This window comes from Danio aesculapii, chromosome 3 (genome assembly GCF_903798145.1).
Source record: "Danio aesculapii chromosome 3, fDanAes4.1, whole genome shotgun sequence".
NCBI lineage: Eukaryota > Metazoa > Chordata > Actinopteri > Cypriniformes > Danionidae > Danio > Danio aesculapii.
The window spans coordinates 28547585-28572254 of NC_079437.1; the positions used below are offsets into that span (position 1 = coordinate 28547585).

General features: G+C 34.4%; 1 protein-coding gene across 1 annotated transcript; it reads left to right on the forward strand.

The window, feature by feature from the left end:
* Positions 1–925: 925 nt before the first annotated feature.
* On the forward strand, positions 926–24444 carry grap2a (GRB2 related adaptor protein 2a). The gene is given in 12 exon segments (XM_056451142.1): positions 926–1061; positions 9411–9485; positions 13313–13425; positions 17426–17517; positions 17644–17763; positions 21824–22007; positions 22266–22307; positions 22309–22371; positions 23201–23299; positions 23589–23643; positions 23646–23695; positions 23697–24444. Coding segments are annotated over 10 exon segments (852 nt in total). The 5' UTR covers positions 926–1061; positions 9411–9485; positions 13313–13347; the 3' UTR covers positions 23766–24444.
* The last annotated feature ends 226 nt before the right edge of the window (positions 24445–24670 follow it).

The following is a 24670-nucleotide window of genomic DNA, read 5'->3' on the forward strand; positions in this document are numbered from 1 at the left end:
CAACAAAAAGGTTTGATCAGGGGGTCTCGATCCTGCTCAAAAAATACCATGAACACATGCTGTCTTAAAGCTTTGACAAAATTGAACTTGAACCATGAGCAGATTCTTCAGATTTCATGTACTTATATTTTGAGGGGGTTGTTAAATGCAAATACAGGCATGTATTCCTGCTAAGTGTGCTTAAAAGAGAGAGAGAGAGGGAGAGAGAGAGAGAGAAACCACTTGCTACCAGAAAGTTCTTTTCATGCTTCCTGCTGCATGCTTTGCTACAGAACTGCAAAAAAAAAAAAAAAAAAAAAAAAAAAAAAATGGCCGTTTCATCTGCGTGAAAAAGTTAGAAGCAGACACAAACTGGGTTGTTAGACTGGGTTACTTTAAAACTTAAGAAAAATGGCGTATTGCATGTTGGACTATTATAAATTTATATATATATATATGTGTGTGTGTGTGTGTGTGTGTGTGTGTGTGTGTATATATATATATATATAATATATATATATATATATATATATATATATATATATATATATATATATATATATATACACACACACACCACACACACACACCACACAACACACACACACATATATATATATATATATATATATATATATATATATATATATATATATATATATAGACAATAGTTAATTAGTTGTTAATTTATATATTTACATATAATTAAAACGTAATTAAATGTTTAAAACATCGGGGCACCAAAACGGTTTGTGTTGTGCAGAACGAAATAATGCTGCAATATTAAAATAATAATAAAAATTGAATAACCCCACTTAACAATGAATATTTCAAAAACTGACACAGACACAAGTGTGCTCTGCTGACTCCTTCTTTAGCCTACTTCAGGGCGGAGTCAAAGTTATGCTCATTTTCCCTCCTCTTGTGTCTGTTGGTGTGTGCCATGCATAGCAGCTAGACACGGGCACGCGCATGCAGGTAGCGGTAGAAGAATAGAGGGTGACTGAGACACCAAGGAGGTGGCAGGTTATCTGCAAGAGGTTTCTAATCTTCGTTGCTGGACAGTGAAACAGCGGTAACAGGTAAAGTAATTAGATTTTTTCCCTCATAGTTTGTTTAAAAGACTGAACACTGCTGAGTCCAGAAATAGATGTGTGAAGTTGTTTAACAGTTGGTTCACATCGCGTATGCGCGCAGTAACACTCGGGGGCTCGTTCAATCATCGTCCGCTTCAGCTCTTCAGCCATAATCAATTCATGTTTCCAGCTGGTTTGAAAACTCCTGATTTAATGTGAGAATTTGTGATTTAATGTGTGAACTTTGCGATTTGCGTAGGGTACTTTAGGTATCAAATAAACATCAGCCTACACATTAGTGTTAAACGTTAATTAATGGATGGTGAAAGAAAAACTGCTTATATTTTATACAAATTACTAAATAGATTTTTTTCTTTCTACATAATCTTCAGTTATCTGTAGTTCCTAGTTTTTATGACTTTTTTAGGCATACTTTGGGAATATTGAACAGTATACACACACACACACACACACACACACACACACACACACAAAAAGCCTATATGATCTATTATGAAAACATGTTTTAATTTTAATAATAAATTGATAGACTAGCTTAATCATCTTTCAGCTTTATATGGATAAATAAGCTGTTTTAACTCAATTTAAGGTAATTTAAGTTAAAATTACAAGGTTAATTTGATTTAACATAATACTGTAATACAACTCAACCATGTATTTTTTTATATTAATATTAAAGTGGGTGAATGCAATCTATCTATCTATCTATCTATCTATCTATCTATCTATCTATCTATCTATCTATCTATCTATCTATCTATCTATCTATCTATCTATCTATCTATCTATCTATCTATCTGTCTGTCTGTCTGTCTGTTTAGTTAGCTAGATAGATAGATAGATAGATAGATAGATAGATAGATAGATAGATAGATACTGTAGATTGGTACATAGATATATAGGTTACTATATCCAAAACAACACTCAAGAATATTTTATGTTGCTTCTTCAAACTACTTATTTAAAATGAGCTAAAACAACTTAATTGTTTTATGTTTCAACTTAAAGTTGTAAAAACCATTGAGTTAGCTTAATCAATTTGCTTTGTGATGACATAAAGGGATTGTGTGGTGGAACCCAGCATTTTTTAAAGTAAAGGATGGTCTGATATTGGATGTTTAGCATACGACAGATGCCCTTTCCCACTTCAGTTTCCAGTTTCCCCATTTCTAACAATTCAAAGTTATAATCGTAATGTCATTAAAATATCAGTATTAAATCTCAAAGCACAGTGCAAATTGCTACATTTAAATGTGCTTTGCTTAAATGTTCAGTTGTTAGTCAAAGCAATCCTTCCCAAAGCTTACATTTGCAAAAGCACTGAGCCTCTGCACATACAGTAACACAAAGAGACTATCTATCGAGGGAATGAGACTAAAGCTCAGTGTTTATTCAAGAAACAGCTTCCCTCTGTCACAGCAGTCAAATCAGCTTTGTGTAAAATGGCTTTTCTGTCTTCCTTGTAATGCCTGAATCGATTTGCTAATATTTGCATGAACCCAAAGGCCTGCATTTCAAGGACATTCACTTCTTAGAAATGATAACAAATGCAATCATTTCATTTGCATTTTTAATAATTCATATTTTCATATTATTTCAGCCATGATATTATATATGGGTTTGACAGAGTATAGTGTATAATAGAGAGCGCATATTTGTACAGTAAATGTATAGATTATAGAAAGTACACACTGTAAATTGATAGTTTTTCCATATTTTATGATTCATGTTTTTTTTTTTTTTTCTCCACTTATTTATGCTTTTGAATTGCACTATGGGACCTTGGTCTATCTGCCAACAACTTTTAACCTTGAAAAGTTGGAAAAGGTGACTTTTATAAATATTTTTTATAATTTTAAGTGATATATTGTCTGAGTTGGTGTTGTATATTATGTTGTAATAAACTGCCAGGGCCTTTTCTGTTATTTTACAAACTTAGTTCTATATATATTACTTCTTAAACAAAATCTTGTCTCAAACTATTAAAATGTCAATAAAAGTCACTTTGTTAAACTAAGTTGAATTTTCAACATCAAAAGTCGATAGAGCGGAGATCAAGATCCCATAATGCAATTCACAACCGTAAATAAACGGAAAATACAGAAACTGGTAATTAACAGATATTTTTTACAGTGCAGAGTACAGATAAAGTGAAGTAGTAGAGAATAAATACTATTATTTATTTATTTGTTATATTATTAATGACATTTAATTACAAAATGTTGTATTTATTTTAACAACAGAAGCTTAAACTAAATAAACTCTACACTGTAAAAACGTCTGGGTTTCACAAAATTCCTTAATGTTGCCCCAATACAAATCAATTAAGTTAACTTGATCATTTTAACAAACTTAAGTTGATTGAACATAAAACATTTAAGTTGTCCCCAAAAAACTTTAGTATTGTGTTGTTTTGACTCATTTTTACTAAGTACACTGTAAAAAAAATCTGTTATTTTACTTTTTTTTTCTGGCAGCAGGGGTGCCGATAAAACAGTCGTTAAATTACATACATTGACCATAAAATAACAGACGTTAAATTACAGAAATGTTCTTAAGTTTAATTTTTCTGGCACCCCAGCTGCATTTTTTTTACAGTTAGTTTTTTGAGTGTATGTTCAAGCTCTCCAGTATGATTAGATTTGATGCAAGACTATGTTTTGCATACTGTTAATCAATGAAGCAAGAACATTTGACCATCAGTAGAAAGAGTCTTTTTTTTTTTTTTTGCTAATATACTTTTCGGAATAATAACATCCCAGCAAGCATTTTTAAAAGATGTCTAATAGACGTCTAAACATAGTCGTCTTGGCTAAAACACGCACATTAGTTCAAGGATCAAATATGGCTTTACTGACATCAGGCAAATACCCAGCAAGCATTTTTTATTTTTAAAAGATGTCTAATAGATGTCTAATAGTCGTCTAAACATTGTCGCCTTGGCTGAAACAAGGCTAAATTTGGGCTGTCAGTGAAAATCTAATAGACATCTTAGAATAGGCCACAACTAGACTAGTTGTCAAATAATCAGAAATGAATGACTACACATATAAAGTCTGTCTAATCTGTCTAGTCTAGTTTTGGGCTATTCTTAGACATCTATTCGATTTTTACTGACAGCCCAAGTTACGCCTTGTTTTAGCCAAGCTGTCAACATTTAGATGTCTATTAGACATCTATTAAACACAAAATTGTTTGCTGGGATCTAGCAAGTCTCTAGCATTCTATTTATTTTACCTTGTAGTTTTTCTTAAAATATATTTAAAGTAGGTTTTGAATTGACTTTTTTGGGACAGACTTTTGATCAACTTTATTGAGTATTTCTGCAAAGAAGGCATTCTGACGCATTCATTAAATGCAATCACTCTGATTTTTTTCCATAGTCAAATTAGGTCAGATTAATACACAAAACCAAAACAAGACAGCTTTCCTCCGCATAAACTTGGCTAATTGTGTGTCACCGAACAGTGAACAGATAGTGTTTCTGTAGTGTTTGCAGTCAGGGAATAAATTGGGTTGCTAATTATAATGGATTTCACACTTAGCACTCATTTTAATGGGAATGTGTTGCTTTTTGAACATGTGTCTTTGTGTTTCTCGCTGTCTCAGTGTGGGGTACAGCAGGGGGAGCTCAATTTAGGGAGAGATAACTGAGCACTGTGGAAGTGACAGAGCACATTAGCATGACTGACAGATCAAATCGCTGCTCATCTGAGAAACATTTTCTTTTTTCATAAGGCCAGAGGGGGGAGAGGGAGGAAAGGATGACTTCAGATCTGTGTCTCAGATGCCGCTCAGTGTAATCTAGAGGTGACAAATTGAAATAGATGACACCAAAAGCTAAGTCAGAAGAGTAGGACACTGCATACCAGTGCATGGATGGCCTAAAATAGCATGTACAGTAAACTGCCACAAATAGCAATTGAGATTGACTGATAGAATTAAATATTGACAGTTTTTTCTGCTCATGATTGGAGATTTTATTATTAATCCAGGAGGCATGATGTACATGTAATTGATTTTAACATCAAGTACTTTATTCCTATACAGTTGTATAGAACTAAAACACTGTTAACCACAAAAATAGTCTTAACCCTTATGTACTGTTGGGGATGTTTTCATCCACTCTGGGGTGATTGTGTCTTAATTTGGCCATAACTTTTTCTGTGTTTCAGCTAGCAGAATGATTTTGGTGACAAATCTTATTTTGACACATATTTTGAGAAAATGCTTTGATTAAAAAAACTTAACAATACACTCTGGGTATATTTACTAGCCTTTTGTTATGTTAGGGATGAAAACATCCACTAAATTAAACTGGATTTTATATGGAGTTTAACAACAAATTAAAGTGTGTGTCTGTGAGTGTGTAAAAGTGACCTTTGCGCACTTAGTTTGATGTTTATGAGAAAATCAAAATATGCATCTCAGCTCTCAGAACTACATGGAGTAAACAAAAACAAAGACAAAGTGTATTTATGCACCATCAAAGGTGGTTATAATGGAAGTCAATGGGGCAAAAACAACCACCAACAGTAAATTAGGGAGAAAAAATCTAACAATGCATCAAAGCCAATGGTGTTACTAATTGTTCACATCTAAGACTGTGATAAAAGGTAAAATCCGATCCACTACTACTTTTTATATTGAAAATACGTCATTTTGTGTGTGTTTTTTCACCAAATCTAAAATAAACTAAATTATACAGTTATGTTTGTAGGAATAGCCCAAAATACACTGCATAAGTCAAAAAAAATGTACTTTTATGCCAAAAAACATTAGAACATCAAGTAAAAATTCTGTTCCATGAAAACATCCTATACATTTCTACTGTAAAGATATCAAAACTTACATTTTGCTTGGCAATATTCACTGCTAGGAACTTAATTCTCACAACTTCAGAGGCGATTTTCTCCTTATTTACATTTTTATTTTAACCCTCAGAAGTGTCTCTCAGCCAGATATTACCCTATCATAAAAAAATCATGCACTGATGGAAAGCTACTTTGTTCAGATGATAGATAAATCTCAGTAAAAATATATTTATGACTGGTTTTCTGGCCCAGGTTCACATTTGTCTTGTCTATTATGAAACGATAACAATTTTACATGCAATAATATATGCAGTTACAAGAATAAAGTTTATAAAGGATGGGACACAATGGTACTGTAGCTGCAAAAGTGATAATTTTATCTTTAGCGGTTCTTAAGAAATATTTTGAGCAGTCTGTTTGTCCTTATTGATTTTTTATAATAAAACGGCTGCATGTATAATGTGATGCTGCAGAGATTCATGCATGGACATGTTCCTGTCCACATTAACTTTTCAGTGACTGAGTCGTGAAATGTGTGTTTCTTAACAATGGGGAAGTGAAAATGAAACTTTTTTTTGACTTGAAGGACATAAGTTGTCCAAATATCCTTGTTCCCCCATAAAGCCTGAAATATTACCAGTATTTACTGTAAGCTGTAATTATTACAAAGTTGCTTGTTCTCAAACTTTATTTGTTTTAACAAAACATTAGTAATTATATAAACCAACCATCATTGATTTAGTGAATTTCAGAAGTTTCAAGAACTTATAAATTCCCTAATAAAGGAAGGTCATGCAAACATTTCAAGATTTACATTTTTTGACCTTGTAAGGTTTTTTCAGTGTTGCCATAGAGGAACGATTTTAACAAGAGGAGAGATAATAAAATTATAAAATGTATCTGGTGTAAAAATAATCTAATCTGAACATATTTGTGGGATGAATGTTAGAAGTTATTCATGGAACAGCAATGCTGTAAATAAACCTTTATTTTTAAAAGTGTTAAACTAGTCAACTTTAACTACAGCATTATTCAAATAGCATTGAACTAGTAAAATCTAAGTTTAACACAAACATCAAATTAATCAATAAATCTGGAGAAATTGTCTATCCTGTACCTCCTGCAGTCCCCTTGGAACTTCCATTTAAGGCCCGCTGGTGGTAGCTGCAATCTTGGTTGAGAACTAAGAAATGGAACTGAAAAAATGGCTTTACAAAAATTACAATAGAGTATGACTATGATATGATAACTCTTGAAATTTTGGATGAGCAATCAACCGTTGTACACAGAAGCTTATAAGTAAAAGTTTTGGACTGATCTTTTTTAAGTTAGACAAACATAATTTCATTAAAAATGTTGAAGTATTTGAAAAGCATTATATAGTATTATATAGTTTATATAGAAATATAGTTACATTATTTACCAGTTGGCTGTTAACATTTTCTTCTTCTTTAGTTTTAGTCTTATAACACAAAAACATTGTTAACTTTTGATTATATAATTATGCGATCTATACAAAGCTTTCCAATGACTTTATGTGAGCAGCTCATGACCATCTTTTTTAAACTGAGGTCCTGACTCTTTGGTCATTAAAATCCCATGTCATTTCTCATTAAAAGAAGGGGTGTAATCTTGGTGTCCTGGCCAAATTCCCTCCATCGACCCTCCCAATCATCCCCATCCTCCAAATTGGCTGTATCACTGTCTCTCCAATCCACATATAGCTGGTGTGTGATGAGTGCATTGGCGTCCTTGTCCTGTGGATGCTGCACACTGGTGGTGGTGTGGAGAGGACCCCAAATGAATGTGAAGTGCATTGTGTGTATGGTCATACAATACACAATAAATGTGCTGTGTAAATACACATTACATTACATGATCCGTGTTGAGGAAGGTTACTTTTGACAGTAATGCATTAGCTTGAGTTACTTGTATGATCCTTATTCACTTATAAGCTTATTGAGTTACTCCTCAAAAAAGTAACTACTTGCTTTACTTGGTTACTTTTATTGTAAGTAATGCGCTACGTTACTTTTGAGTTACTTTTGTGTTACTTTTTCTTCCTTTGCTAAGGCTTGATCTCTTTCAAAACTTATAGGGTTATTTCCTTCTGTTTTAAAAAGACGAGCTCTGCAATTAACAACGCGCTTTATTGCGAATACCTTCATTTAAACACACATGCACACACACACACACACACGCACGCACACACACACACACACACACACACAAAATTAGGGTAATGTTATCTTTTGAGAGCTTCCTGACCCTAGAGCTTCTGTATACATGCCATATGTATCGATTAATAAAAAAGGTGTAAAGCATTGCCCCTTTTCCTCTACTTCAATGTGTTCAAAATAATGAGACCACTTCCTTGACAGAAATGTAAGCTAGAGCCATTTTCGTTTCTGTCTATTCCTTCAGGGGAGCACGTTCTCTGATTGAGTACATTTTTGTCACTTTTGAAAATGTACCAACCATCTTACACAAATTATTCATAAATCTGTTCTCCACACTCAATATATAGGAAGCATTTGACACAATCTACATTGTAAAAGCGCCATATAACTAAATATGAATTGAATTGAGTTTCCCTGAAGTTCATCACCAGAATAGAAGTTCTATGGTAAACAAACAATTAAATGGTAGCTTTGTAATTTTACTGTTATAAAATAAGAATACAAAGAGTAAACAAAATGTTAGTAATACATTTAAAAATTGTATAATTCTTATGTGTTAACAATTCAGGGCCCTTTCTTAAATAAAAAGCATTAAAACTCCACTGTATAATCAATGACTATGGGCTTTAAAGACTACAAGGATCATACAGCAAGAGCATCACAACTGTCATTCATACAACTCATAGTTACAGCAAATAAGATGACTTTTAAATATAGCATAAGTTTGCCTTAAACCCTTTAGCCCAGAACAGTATATTGCAAATCGTTCAAGTGTATTCTACAAAGTTCCTCTTTTCCTGTAAGCCAAAACCACTTTTCTTTCTCACTCACGTGCTTGTCTTCTACCACCATCACCATCTTGGGCAAGGACACGCATCATACTGTAGTAATTAAATATAATTGAATCTGCGTTTCCTCCTCTTCTGTTTGTGCCGCTCTCCTTCCTCCTGATCCTGATGGAAATGATCCTCATACCAGCATCCTTTCCTTTCCTCTTCTCTTCACTCTGAAAAGCCCAATTCAGAAGAGAACAGAGAAGACATTTGAAACTGCTCAACCAATCTGGTTAAAAAGAGGATCAAAAAACTTTGTTAAAAACATTCTGTTATTTAATTAAATTCCCTATGAACCCATTGTAAATATGAATGGCAGTTTTGTTTACGAGGGTCTTATTAAGGAGGTTATCACTTTGTTTTTCAAGTAATTTGTTTACAACTACAGTAATATAATAGTTTAGATTTTTAAACCACATCTATGAGATACCACATGTTTTACCATATGTATTGAAATTTCTAACAATTTTTTATGTATAATAATACCTATATCCATATGTTCTCCAGGTGCTGCTGTGATGGCCTCTTGAAACCAGTTAAACAAGTGTCTCGACATCCTCTGATCACAAGCAGTGTTTTATAGTAAGACTTGTCCTTTTGATTCATAATTATGAGTTGAAACAATATACAGTCAAGCCTGAAATTATTCATGCCCTTGCAAATTCTGATAAAGTTTCCATTAAAATGTAAAAAAAGAAAAAGAAAATATAATGTAATGTAAACGTAAATACAATGATGCCTCTTGTAAATCATCTTATGATGTTTTGGGAGAAGTCTGTGTCATTTCCGGTCAAAAAAAATACTTGCTTGCTGAATGAACATAACTTTAAATCTGAATTTGCCAGGGGTATGAATCATTTCGGGCTTGACTGTGTATGTTATGCTGTAGTGTAACGTAACAAATCACAAATACTCAAATTACTTTTACTGAGTAGATTTTCTGAGTACGGGTGGTCTTGGACTTGGTTATGTTTATAAGATGCAAAGCAATGTGTGTTTGTGCTTCATTTGTAAAAAAATCACCTTATTTTTTCACATATCTTTAATTATATACAGCTACTCAGCTAAGATAAAAATGACTGTCATATTTCCTAGTTCCTTCGAAAGCCCACGCTCAAAGGCTCTGATTGGTCAGCTAACATAATGTGCTGTGATTTGCGGATCCGCTCCATGTCACCAGGAAGCGTCATGCCTCTACTGTCATGCATTTCGCCGTTGTGTAAATACACTGTCGGTCAGTGTAGCAGTGTCAGTGCGAGCCTGAATTAGACAGAAAATTAAAAGGACACAGCTGAACCTCACGCCTGCTCTCTAAAATAAAATCTGACATGTGTCTTTCTTATATATTCGAATTATAAGCATGTGTAAGTAATATGAAACGTTCACATATCTTTTGCGAATTTGTTGAGATGTAGAACGCAGGGGAAGCAGCTGCATATAGAGACACTGCAGCGCTGCTGAAGACTGTGGCTGTTTACAGCGGTTTGACTGATAAATATTCATTTGTAGCTAAATTATTAAAGTTTGTAGCTAAATTATTAAAGCCAAACAGCATTTCCCGTTGTTAACATCCTTGATTACGTTCTTGCTACAACGTACCATTAATGCTAGAATCTATGCATGTAATAGATCAATTTTAACAAATAAATAAACTTACAGGTTGTGGCTCACAATCCACAGCTTCGTCTATTCTGGTTGAAGCGGCTCCTTCTTTGAGGAGTTTTTAGCCGAATCCAGCACTGAACTGAGAGAGATTCTGGAAGCTGTCCTTTGTCAAATGCTAGAGCTATATATTTTGTATAATTCTCTGGAACATAATCAGGTGACGCGGTGGCGCAGTGGGTAGCGCTTTTGTCTCACAACAAGTAGGTTGCTGGTTCAAGCCTTGGCTGGGTCAGTTGGCATTTCTGTGTGGAGTTTGCATGTTCTCCTCATATTTGTGTGGGTTTCCTCCGAGTGCTCCGGTTTCCCCAACAAGTCCAAAGACATGTACAGGTGAATTGGGTAAGCTAAAGTTGGCCATAGTTTATGTGTGTGAATGAATGTGCATAGATGCTTCCCAGTGATGGGTTGCAGCTGGAAGGGCATCAGCTGTGTAAAACATATGCTGGATAAGTTGGCGGTTCATTCCACTGTGGCGACACCTGATTATTAAAGGGACTAAGCCGAAAAGAAAATGAATAAATGAATGTAACATAATTTACATTAAATTGTGAGCACTTCTCTCTTCTGTAAGCACTTCTGTCATTTCCTTGGAAGCCCAAATACAGAAACAGAACAAGCTCTGTGGAAATAGCAGCATTTGGGCAGCAGTTTAGCGTTCTCTGCTATAACATTACAGCTCTTCTGTAGCCACGCCTAACATCTCCCTTTGCATTGAACTTTGAGCGTATTATATTCAGAGATGTTGTTTATTTTCATTTAGCTACATTACACATCAACTAAAGTTTAAAATATGATATCATAGTGGACCACCCCTTTAAAAATGTGTTCATTTACCTTCCCTTGCGTACATTTGTAGTGCTGTATCATTACTTTTACTGCTCTTTTTTTCCTTCTACCTGCTGACATTATTTAATTAGTTTATTTTGTCTCGTCGACAATATCTAGCTAAATATTATAATCTGTGATGTGCATAGAAAAACCGCATAACAGAAACACTGACCTCAAGACCTAGATGCTTTATAAATGCAGCACGCATGTAGAGTTCAGAAGTAATAAGTGTCGGAGAAGATGCAAAATCATTACATGCAATGGCAGAGAGAGTGTTTAGTATGCATATCACAGATGAGCCTACTGGATGATGACAATAATCAACAAAAGGTCTTAAACAATAACTCAATGCACTACAGAATGTTACGTTTTCAGATAAATGCACAAATTGTATGTGTTCTATCCATGTTGCACAAGCTTGTTTTGAACCAGGAACTGCTGGACACTTGTACAGTAGATTGTTAGTCGGAGTTCAAATTGCATAACACAAGCGTTAACAATTGGTCACCGCTAGATTTTGCCTTATACAGTAGGTTACACATATTTAGCTCCGAATGTAAATGCACCAGTCAGCTTACTGTCAGCTTATTATAGATGCATATATTAATATAATGTGTTCTCACATTAAATTAATCCCACACTGAAAACCCTAATAAGTTGACTAAACTAAATTAGTTGAGTAAACTCGTTGCCTCAATTTAATTGAGTAATGGAGTCTCCCAAAACTTGCATATTTAAGTTTATTTAACTTGGCGATTTGTAGACTATACTTAAATTGTTCAGTTCACAAAACTTAGTACTTAAGTAGATTATACTTAAATTGTTCAGTTCACCAAACTTATTACTAAAAAAGTATAGTCTACAAAACCGGGTTAAATAAACTTAAATATGCAAGTTTTGGGAGAATCCATTACTTAATTAAATTGAGGCAACGAGTTTACTCAATTAATTTAGTTCAGTCAACTTATTAGGGTTTTCAGTGTGTGTAATAATATACTATGAAAAAATATCTAAATAAATTTTAGACAAAAAGTAGCCATTTATTCACATTATGATGAATAATTATACCTGAAGCCATTTGTTTTCTGATTTATAAAAAGATCTTGCACTTAAAAGGTTGCACATATTCGAATTTTTCAGTCTAGACTACATTTGTGAAAATGACCTATTTTTTTCAGAGGATTAATTATGATTTTGAGCTCACTACACTTGAAATCTTAAGTTTATGCATTTTCATGGTACATAAGTTAAATTAACTCATATTTTTAAGTGATAGGACCAAAATGCTAAATTTTAAGTTACGTTCAGTCAACTTTACTTAATTGTTTAAGTAAAGACAGCATTAGGGTTTACAGTGCACATTTTAAATCTATAGTCCATGATTGGCAAATAATTTAACTTAACACCCTTAAAAGAAAATGGCACTGATGTAAGCTACATTTGTTTAGGATGCAATCATTTTCACAATATATACTTGAGTGCTAGAAAGGCATATTTGTATTAATATTTTGAGTAGTATTTGTAACAGTAGTATGAATTATATGATACTTTTACTACGTTATTTGCTGCCCTTACTTGAGCTAGATTTTTCTCTATTCTTTCCACCACTGATTTTATGCCTAATTTAATCTTGACCCCATTAAAAACTTCAGTATTTAACCAAATCTTAAAACAGAATAAACACAGAGGATCCTTTTAATAGCCAACATGCTCAGCTTTGAGCACATTTGCATTGCGTACAATTGTGACTAGCTTGCTAACCACAGCTGCACACATTTGCTTAGCAAGAACATCAGCGTCGTTTGACCTGTCTTCCCTCTCACAAGCCTGAGGTTAACACATTTCTGTTCATTTTCTGCTTCTAGTGACATCATGGTTTTTCTAACATGCAGCCTCTCTCAATCTCTTAATTGCAGACCCTGTCCTCTGCTCAGCCTCTCTGTTTTTCACAATGGAGGCTAGAGGAAAGTATGACTTCAATGGCACGGCAGAAGACGAGCTCAGCTTCAGGAAAGGAGACACTCTGAAGGTCAGTGACTGATGACCTAAATGCACAAACCAAAAAGCTTTTACTTCAGTTGTAAGGTCGTCAAATCAAGGCTTTATTGTTAGAGGCAGCCGTTGCATTGACCACCACAGGAAAGAAATGTACTGCGAAAACATTTTTGTTTGAGGTTATTGCTTTTGTACATAATGGAAAAGGATGACTTGCTTAAATATTTATCTTAGGATGCTCAAGGAGTAAAAAAGGACGAGGCACTCTAGATCTCTTCATAAATATTTTAGAGACTTTTAAACACATATGTACAGGTATAAGTTGGAGCTGACCAGACAGATGTCATGTGACCTGTCTAGTAAATGTTGGTATGCCAGTGGGACTAAAGTTGAAACCATTTTTAAGTGGTGCTCAGTTTTGCTAAACCAGTGGCAATGCATTATGGGCATAGTTACTGTACAGTAACTACAGTACAGAAAACAATCTATTCATTATACATAATAAAGGTGCAGCAGGTGATTGTCTTCAGAAACATTTTTGTTGTGCTGGTTGAAAGTCTCTTTTAGGGGCGTCGCTAGACCCAATTCACTGGGGCACGTGTCCCAGTAAAAATCTCCAGTGCCCCAGTAAATGCATTGAGATATGATTTACTTCATATGCAAGTGTATTTATTAAGAGTGGTAATTCCGAAATAAAGATAGTTATTCTCTGTGTGCAACCGAACCAATGATGGTGAAAGCAATGTAATCAAAAAGCAAACTGACACATCTCCACATGTGCGCAGAGAACACGTGCTGCTCTTCTGCCAGTGCGAGTCCCGGTAGTCAACATGCACGCCAAAAAAGCAGCCTACCTGCTTGTTACGCGCTGCTCATGCATTGTAAAACCAGCGTAACAGCCTTTTTTGTTTTGCAAATCGACAAAACTAAAGTTTAAACAATATGACGGTGATCTTACTAAGCATGCGTCCTGATAGATTTTTTTGTATGAAGCAAAAAGGAGGGATGACGAGTCAGGGAGGTAAGACTTAATAAACCTAATTATCTGCCATGTGTCAAGTCTACAACAGATAATTCTATAACACATTTTTTTTTGTATTTTATTGAATTGTCTATAGAATTTCATTCAAATGAAATTAATATTTATGTAAAAGTAATTTCTTAAATGATCTTAGCATATCACTCCAGTTGTCTTAACATTGTTTTTTTTACATTTAAGATTATTTAGAAGAATAATTGTATAATAAGAAGAATACTTTTATTTATAGTAAATATAATATAATATATATATGTGTATATGTGTGTATATATAATATATATATATAATATATTATATATATATATATATATATATATATATATATATATATATATATATATATATATATATATATATATATATATATATATATGAGGGGGGGGGGGGTACGTGCCCCAGTACAGCTTTATGTCTAGCAACGCTCCTGGTCTCTTCATATTACAATAGTAATGATCAATTAAATAATCTAATGTGTATAAATATTTTTATATTCTGGGTAAGGCATAAGACTAAAAAAAGTTCATCCAATTACAATTTGTCAGGCTGACAATTTCCATAATTCTGATAAGTAGCCCAAATTGTCTGTCAACGGTAAAAACAAATGCTAATTCAAAACTTTTTAAAATCCGAATCATTATTGGAGTCACTTTTGCACGCTGGAGGAAGGATGACACCCATAGCTTAAGTGTTTCTTTTAGACTGGTAATGTTATGTTTTAAAACTATTTTAGTTCACGCAAAGCCAAAGCAAAGAGCTTAGAATGACCAAGAGGCGACACTCAATAGAGCGTTCCATTGCAACAGCAGCGCCCAGCAACATGTTGCCTTGTGATTCCGCCATTCTGGAGTGGAAAGCGATCGGCCCGTCCATCGGATCTTATTGCTGTTGAGATGGCAAGCAGCTGCTTTGATTTTGATTTATTTATGTAAAAAGCCCATTAAAGCTGAGATACAACCTGAAAGACGACAATACAACACTTACTATCACAATCATCAGCAGTTTTTAATAGTTTATTTTACAGACTTAGGATTTGCTGTTGTTATATTGGAGTTTTCATTCCAAAATGGCTGCAACTAGCTGCATCTGGTGGCTGTTTCCCAAATCGCACTAGAGTGTTGCCTTGGTGATTCTATACTCTTTGGCCAAAGTCCCTTTAAGGCAAGACTTTTCACTAGGCGGCCATCCTTGAAACACCTCACCGGCAGTATGCTCGGGCATTCTGTCTGAATGGGGAAACAATCAAACGTTCCAAAACTGCTTGCCTATAAATTTCATATTAGGGATCACCAGTAAAATTAAATAACAGCTGTGTCTTTAGTTTAATTTCTAAACATCTAAATCACACAAAATCTGCAGAAACTCACGTCTGCTCTGAGACCCTCCTCCGGAGTATTGTCAGCCTATAGCAATCAATGATTGGCTCCTGTACTAGAAGGCGGGCTTTATTTGCCATATAGTGATCAATGATTGGCTCCTGTACTAGTAGGCAGGGCTTTATTCATCACATTGACCGTTACACTTTTCCCCATTCAAAAAGATACAAGTGACATGTCTTGTGTATTTTTTAGTCATTTCATTAAGAAAGATTAGGAAAGGGGTTTTAAAAGAGTTATTTCAACCTAACAGACACCCCCTGCCCACCATTTCTGTTTGTTGTCAAAACTTACAGTTGAACCAGCTTGGTTAAGCATGTTAGCCATGCCCATTATCTCAAAATCATGTACTCTGAGAAAAAAACTGAAATCAAAAAGGAAGTGCATTTTCGGATTTTAATTAAAGATTAGAAGAACAAACTATTATTTTTTCTTAATGACATGCACAGATGAATTGTTCACAACAAAACTAGCAATGTGAGCTGACAAAATCATTTCAAAATCATATTTGATTTCTTGGGGACTTTAAGGTGTGCGTTTGTGATTTTAGAAGGCGTGGCTTGAACGGTCGGGGAGGGACTGTTTTATCAAAGCTATTATGCTAACGATTAGCATTTTGGCAGACCACCTACTGCACTTTTAAATAATAAATCTCTAAATCTGTTCAGTTATGCCACATTTGTATGGAAGCTTATCTTTGACATGTGAATGATTGCTTATGACATGAAAAGTCATAATAATGCATGTTATAGGGTACAAAGTCATGCGTCACAGTTATGAATTAAAATTATTAGATAACAACCATCTTCTTTATGCTATATTAGGTGTTTTGACTTAACTGCCTGGTCACATTTGTACAGTTACATGGACTACAGTATGACAAAAGTCATAATTGGTGATAAAAGTCAGGACACAAAAATGACTGTGGCTTTATGACTTAAATATGACACTTTATTCTGACTTCAAATGTTTAATATAGTAATTTAAACTTTTATTGTCTTTGTTATGATTTGTTTTTCTTTTTCAAATATTTCCCAAATTATTTAACAGTGCAATGAAATTTTCACAGTATGTCAATATTTTTTCACATTATTTTTTCTTCTGTAGAAAGTCTTATTTGTTTTATTTCAGCTAGGATAAAAGCAGTTTAAAATTTTTTAAAAAACATTTTAAGGTCAAATTTTTAGCCCCATTAAGATAATTTTTTTCTATAGTCTACAGAACAAACCATCATTACACAATAAATTGCCTAATTACCCTAACCTGCCTAGTTAACTTAATTAACCCAGTGAAGCCTTTAAATGTCACTTTAAGCTGTATAAAAGTGTGTTGAGAAATATCTAGTCTATTATTATTTACTGTCATTGTGGCAAAGATAAAATAAATCCATTTTTAGAAATGAGTTATTTCGAAAAAAATTGTTCAGGGGGGGGCTAATAATTCTGACTTCAACTGATATTATTATTATTATTATATTAATAATGTTTTTAAATCTTTTAATTATGACTTAATAATGACAAAATTTTGATTTTATTTCATAATCCTAATCTTAATTTTTTTAAAAGCATTATTTTCTGTTTGTGAGAAAAGTGTGCTTCCATTCATTTGATCAAATTTGACAGATTCTGGGGTCTCAGGATGATTGGTTCAAAGCAGAGTTACATGGCCACGAAGGTTATGTTCCGAAAAACTATGTTGACAGGCAGACACCGGGGTAAGCTACAATACTATTATAATAATCTTTGCAAACCACATGCAAATAATCTTTGAACGTGCAGTAGTTAATATAGTGGGATCTGTAAATAGATCATAATGAACAATGTAATGTGTTGTTTTGCAGCTGGTTTAAAGAGAACGCCAGTCGCGGATCAGCCGAGGAGACGCTCATGTCCCGAGAGGTGGGCGCTTTCCTGATCCGGGGAAGCCAGAGTTCTCCTGGAGATTTCTCCATCTCTGTCAGGTGACTCAGAATTATTATTAGGGTCACAAAATTACTTCATAGTTCAATGTGAATTTAAAGAGATGAAGAAGAAAATTCACATTTATTCACCCTTGAGTTTTCAAATCTTTATGAGTTTCTGTTTTTTTATTGAACACAAAGGATGATGGAATCCAGAGCCATTGAATAATATATATACAGTTCTCAGCATACAGTATATGAGTACATCCCTCACAATCATTCATATGTTCATTCATGCATTCATTCATTTTCCTTCGGCTTAGTCCCTTATTTATCAGAGATCGCCACAGAGTAATGAACCGCCAACTATTCCAGCATATGTTTTACAGAGCGAATGCCTTTCCAGCCGCAACTCAGTACTAGGAATCCCCTCACAAATCCAATCATTTAAATTAATATTTTCTATAGAATGCTTTATAATATTATATGTGTGCGTATACATTAGATAAAAATAACTTATGATATCGGTCTAAACTGATAGCCCAAATTTATGTTAGAAAAATATTAAATACAAATTTAAAAAAAGAGCAAAAATCAAGAGAAACTAAAAATTTTGTTGAAATTTTGTAGTTTGTATTGTTTGAAATATTTTGCATTAATTGAAATGTATTATCTTTCCATTTATAAAGATATTCGGTGACTAAAATATTATTTTAATAAATATTTCTGTTTAATAATTCTGTTTTGTTCAAAATGGGATGTACCTACAGTATTTATGCTGAGCACTGCATCTATTTTGTTACTATCAGTTTCCAACATTCTCCAAAATATCTTCTTTTGTGTTCAAAAGAAAAAAGAAACTCAAACAGGTATATACGTAGAACAATTAGAGGATGAAGAGATTAGATTTGACTTAATACATATGCTTTGGCTTAGTCCATCAATCACTTCTTTTTGGTTATCAATTTTCAAGTGTTTCTCTTCTGTGACGAAGATGCACATTGAACCGTGTCCTCTTATTGAACTTTTTGGACTTTCTCAGAACATAGCAGGGTTATCGAGTTGTACTGCAAACATCCTTGTATTTTTGACACTGTTAGCAAGACGGTGTGTTCTTTTATTATGGAAAAAATGTCCCCCAAGTTTTGACATCTGGTTGAAAGATGCAATGAGCTTCATCCGTTTGGAAAAAAATTAGGTTTACAATAAACGGCAATACTAAGGCTTTTTCTGAAACATGGGACCCCATTTAGAATGTTCTTTTCTGAGCATGTCAGTATCTCTACAAGCTGTCAATCTAAATCTTAGGGTCTTTTAATTGCAAAGTTACGCATGCTTAGTAAGATCACCATCATATTGTTTAAACTTTAGTTTTGTCGATTTGCAAAACAAAAATTACTTAAGTACATTGTATAAATACCTGATTAATGTTTGTAATATTGGGTTATCAAAGTACATGTGTATTCTGAACAGGTTTTTTATTTTTTATTTATTAGATTTTTTTAACATTTATAAATTTAGAATTTTAGAATTTATTTAAATTTGTTTTTATTATTTATATTATTATTTTTTATTTTATTTTCTCTCTTTGGTAAATGTAATTTCATCTTGTTTATGGTAGGGGTGGGAATAATATTTGTTTAAATTTCTCTGCAAAATTACTTTCTTATATCTGTAAAATTTAATAAACAGATGAAAAAACAAGAAATTAATTTTCAAATACCCCTTTAAAAATGATATTGTGATATTGTTTATGACCGGGGGGAGGCACAGAAGTCTGGAGTCTGTTCGTCTTTTCCTTAAGCACCTATTATAATAATATTACATCAAAATAAAAAGAATTATATAAAGTGACTTGTTAGCCTAATACTAATATTTCAGCTAGCTCGTGAAGGCCACTCATTGCTATAAAGCCATAACCCCACAAATATTAATGTCAGTCTTCTTGCCACTAAGACCACGAGACTGAAAAACTTTCACACATGAGAGCCTCTGCCCACACCCACACACACAGACTGAATCTAGCCTGTGGAAAAACCCCATCAATAATGCATCAATAACATCCATCTTATTACAGCGGTCAGACAGTCCATTTGTTTTAGCCGTCCTCTCATAAATCAGCGATACAGTAGGTCACACTGTAAGACTGAGAGAGAGAGAGAGAGAGAGAGAGAGAGAGAATGAGAGAGGGTTCCCTCTAGTGCAGAGAGGGGGTCATGCAGGTTTAGTTAACTGGTTTATTCAAACCTGCTGGAATTCAATACATCAGGACTCGTGATTAAACTTGAATAACCTGCTTTGGATAAAGGCTTTGGCTGAATTGCTACTTTTTAATTGTCTACATGTAAACAAGATGAATGAAAGCCTGTTTTAATACCACCATATGATATTTAAGGCTTAGCCTGCGATGGAAAATACACATTTGTTTATTACACTTTACAGTGAACTTTCATATCGGTAACAGTTTTCCAGAATTGATTTGGTAGCCCGAGGCTTAACTGGAATAAGAAAAATTCAATTTTTAGGAGTCAAAAACATTTCAAATTAAATATTACCAGAATGAAATGAAAATTCTGGACTGAACTGAACATGAAATGAAGGAATCTGAATTTAAAAAAAATACACATCCAATAAAAATAATCATTCTGTACTGTCCGCCATGTACACAACACATTAACTGTTTGCTGCTCTGAATAACAATGCAATGTAATAACATGCACTTTTTTTATTGCGAAAAGCACTATACAAGTTAACTTGAATTGAATGACAATAAAGCAAAAGTAGGCAGAACATATCTTAAATTTTTTTAAGTATATTATTGCTTTATTGAGTTCTTTGTAACAATCAAAATTATTTCTTAATCAATTATCCATCATATGTAAAGCTCTAGAAAACTTTGTTTGTCTCATTAAATGATCAAAAACTGATTCATCCATCAACAAAATGATGATTTCTTGGAGATGCTACGTTGATATTTGGTTGATTTTAGGTTGTGTTGGAAAGTGACCAAAATTCAACGTCTGATAGATGTCATAGTGGTAACGTCCACACAACCTCAAGGTGTACATTAGATGTTGATATTTGGTTGATTTTTAGGGTTGATTTTATGTGGACGTTGGACATTGACATCGACCTGATGTTGGGTTCTGATGTCAACCCTATTTTCATTTTTAAACAAAATCCAATAGTCCCCACAACAATGGGGTACGTCATGTTGATGACCTGTACCTGCAGGGATGTATCTCACTAAATTAATGTTTATATAACTGCATTTAACACTATTCTCGTTCTCTTTTGGTAGCTCAATATGAAAGCACAAGGAAATGTTTTTGAAATGCGAACGAAATTATGTAAAACTGATCAAATTTGAATCTATTCTTATTATTTTTCAAGCATTAAATTGTGAACACTGTTTTTGCACCCGCTTCAAATGTTATCACTTGTATTAAATGGGTGGTATCAGTGTCAGATATGGGCCATTAGGGCCTTCTGCGCCTACTGGTAGCTCAGAAGGCTGTTATCATACATCCACATGGTTAATCAGCTATACTGATAGGGAAGACTCCAGATCCAGATCTGTTTTTACATTACTGTGACAGTTTAGGGTTGGGGTAAAGGTAGACATTATCAATCATTCATTTTTTTTCGGCTTAGTCCCTTTATTAATCTGGGGTCGCCACAGCGGAATGAACCGCCAATTATTCCAGCATATGTTTTACGCAGCAGATGCCCTTCCAGCTGCAATCCATCACTGGGAAACATCCATACACACTCATTCACACAAACACTCATACACTGCGGTCAATTTTAGCATACCCAATTCACCTGTACCACATGACTTTGGACTTGTGGGGGAAACCAGAGCACCCAGAAGGAATTTCACGTGAACACGGGGAGAACATGCAACACTTCAATCGAGTAATAACATTAGAATCGGCTGCTTTTAAAACATCCTGCAGCAGCCACCCTGTTGTTATAAGTCAATTTATTTTTATGTTAGGCCATCATATGACCAAAAGCACCCTGAAATAAATGTGTCAAATAAATACATAAATAAATCTCTCACATTCACTTATTTATATCTCACTTCGTGTTTTGGTTTTTCCCCTCTCTGTCATAGACACGACTATGATGTGCAGCATTTTAAAGTCATGAAGGACAAATCGGGCCACTATTATTTGTGGACAGAGAAGTTTACCTCTCTAAACAAGCTTGTGGACTTCTACAAGACCACCTCCATATCCCAGCAGAAGGAGATCTTTCTTAGGGATGGAAGTGGAGATGAGCCAAGAGCACCTCCGCCTGTAAATAATCTCTCGATTTTAAACCAATAACACAGCAGGTTTGCTGTTAATATTCTAGGTTGTTGTTTATGCAGAACTTCATGCACAAACTCAGTGAACTCAAGCTTAATAATTAAATAGTTTTCCGTCTTTGCGCTGATGAATCTGCTGATTTATCTTTTGCTTTTCAATGAATAGCTGATGTAAGAGAATGGTAATGCTATGATGGATATTTTTCACTTTGAATTGATTAAAATCAATAAATTGTCCTCGTTTTAGATAAAGAGTCAGCCAGATGTTCGGCCTCCCCCAGGTGGTGGTCTATGGCAGTCCACAAACCTCATCACAACACCGCAGCACAACAGATCCAACTCATAACCAAAAGGTAGACATGTGTCAGCAGGGAAATTCAGCCCCATCTTGCCTTGCATTTAAAACTGAAAATGCTTGTTGAATTATTAATATGTTTCCATTCACACTGAATTACAGAAGCCTCTCTCCATTCAGTAAACCAACTGTTCATTAAAACATTTAAGCTTAATTGTGTGTGTCTGCGTGAGTGTGACATTAAGATAAATATACACCGCAAATCCTCTGGGTAAAATTTTCTCAGTTCAGAGAGTTTTGGTCCCTCTTTAAATAAGGGCAAACAGGTTGGTAAAAAGTAAAACTGCTGTTTGTGGAGTTGCTTAATGATCCTCTGCTGAGATTTTGAGAGATTCAATGTATTATATTTAAGCTGATTTCATCTAAAGCTGCAGTCACGCTGCACTTTTCTCCCCATAGACTTCCATTCATACGCACGTGAATGTGTCAGACCGGAAACACAAGCTCGTTTCACAGTTCACTGCGTTGGAAAGTTCAAGCTTGGTGAACTCTGACCTGCGAAATCGCATCACATGATTGCGTGAGACCAATCGAAGATCAAAACATGACCTCTCTGGACAGAAATTTAAAACATGGACCACTTTTTAAAATGTCTTATCATCTTGTTTAATCCTGCCCCTTTTCGCAGGGCCGTACAACAGAATTTCGCACGCACAAACTCTAGTGTGACCGCAGCTTAACTTTAACTGAATTTAGAGAGGGACCAAATACTAGCTAAACTGAGTAAATTTTCCTCAAAGGATTTTTCTGTGTATTATTTAAATTATTCTGCATATTTAACCATAAAAAAGAGTTTTCTAATGTATAAAGTTCTGCTCTTTTCTCAGGGTAAGAGAGGAAGTGTTGAAGAGAAATCTAACACTCTGGGTCACCAAGGGAAGAACAGCCCGGCCCCTCGACGAACCTCTGAAACTGCACCTGCTCCGGTATGATGCCAGACAGTTTGATAAAACTATGACATGTTGTGTAAACTTTTTTTGTAAAGGTCATGTGTGCTATAATTTCAGTGTTTAAATATATTCTTGTAGCAGAAAATAAGCTGAGACACAAAAAAAAAACTATTGAAGAACAAAGTTCAGAAGTATATTGGTACCTTTTATGGTACTGACACTGTTTGTTTGTTGTGTTGTGTGTGTGTGTGTGTGTGTGTGTGTGCGCGTGTGCGTGTGTGTGTGTGTGTGTGTGTGTGGTGTGGTGTGTGTGTGTGTGTGTCAGAGATCAACCATACAGGTGAGAGCAATATATGACTTTACAGCAGAGGAAGACGATGAATGGGTTTCAATAGTGGTGACATCATTGAAGTACTGGACCGTTCGGATGCAGTCATGGTGGAAAGGTCGATTGCGGGGCAGGAATGGTCTTTTCCCTGCCAATTACACAGAACAGATCTAATACTCAAAGGTTTGGAAATCACCATACCAAGAGTCAAATACATGTACAGTGTATGGACTGGTCGATTAATTTCAAATCATATAGACTGCTGCAGAACTGTTAAAGACAACTGAGAAAAAGACATTTCTCATCAAAGTCTTTCATGCTTCTCTTTTTCATAAATATAACCATTTTTTATTTTAAAAATAAGGTACGAAGAAAGAATTATACCATTCCCTTTTAGTCAAACTCTCCCAGATACAGATTACTGAATTATACAGTACATCTATACACAATGTCCCCGGTTTACAGGTAGTGGAAAAGTTGGCCAGAACATTCTCGAAACATTCTTTGTTGGTTTGGTTTTGTAACCCACAGAGAAATTGTTATTATGGCCTAGTGAGTACGTTGGGCAGTGTTCGGTGTTTGCTGGGACACTTGCCGTCACCTTGATCATTATATAAGCATTTTATATTAGGTTTTCAAAAGGACACACTAACACAGGAGCTCTTACAGTTAGCAAGGTTTTCTTACTATACCGTTTTGTATTGAATTAGATGTTTTACCAGTTCGAACAATTTGTCAAAACAGGTCTATCACAAAGTGTGTTGTTTTGTTATTCGGGATGGAAAAGATGTCAGACTCAAACATGATAACAACAGTGTTATACAGAACTTGAATAAAAGTGCTTTCAAAAATACAGCAAGTGTTATTTTTAACGGCATACTTAAAACCAAAACACTTTGTTCCCAAACTTTCTTTGTTTTTTCCGTGTAAATAATGTTAAACTTTTTTAGTTTAGCTTTTTCTTGTTGGCAGCTGTATTCGTGTCCGTTTCTTTGTTTACTTTCCCGACTCTTGTCAGTTATCTTGAAACAAAAAGTTGTCGTCAGACAGGGAAACTACCGTGACAGGTTCATCCGTCT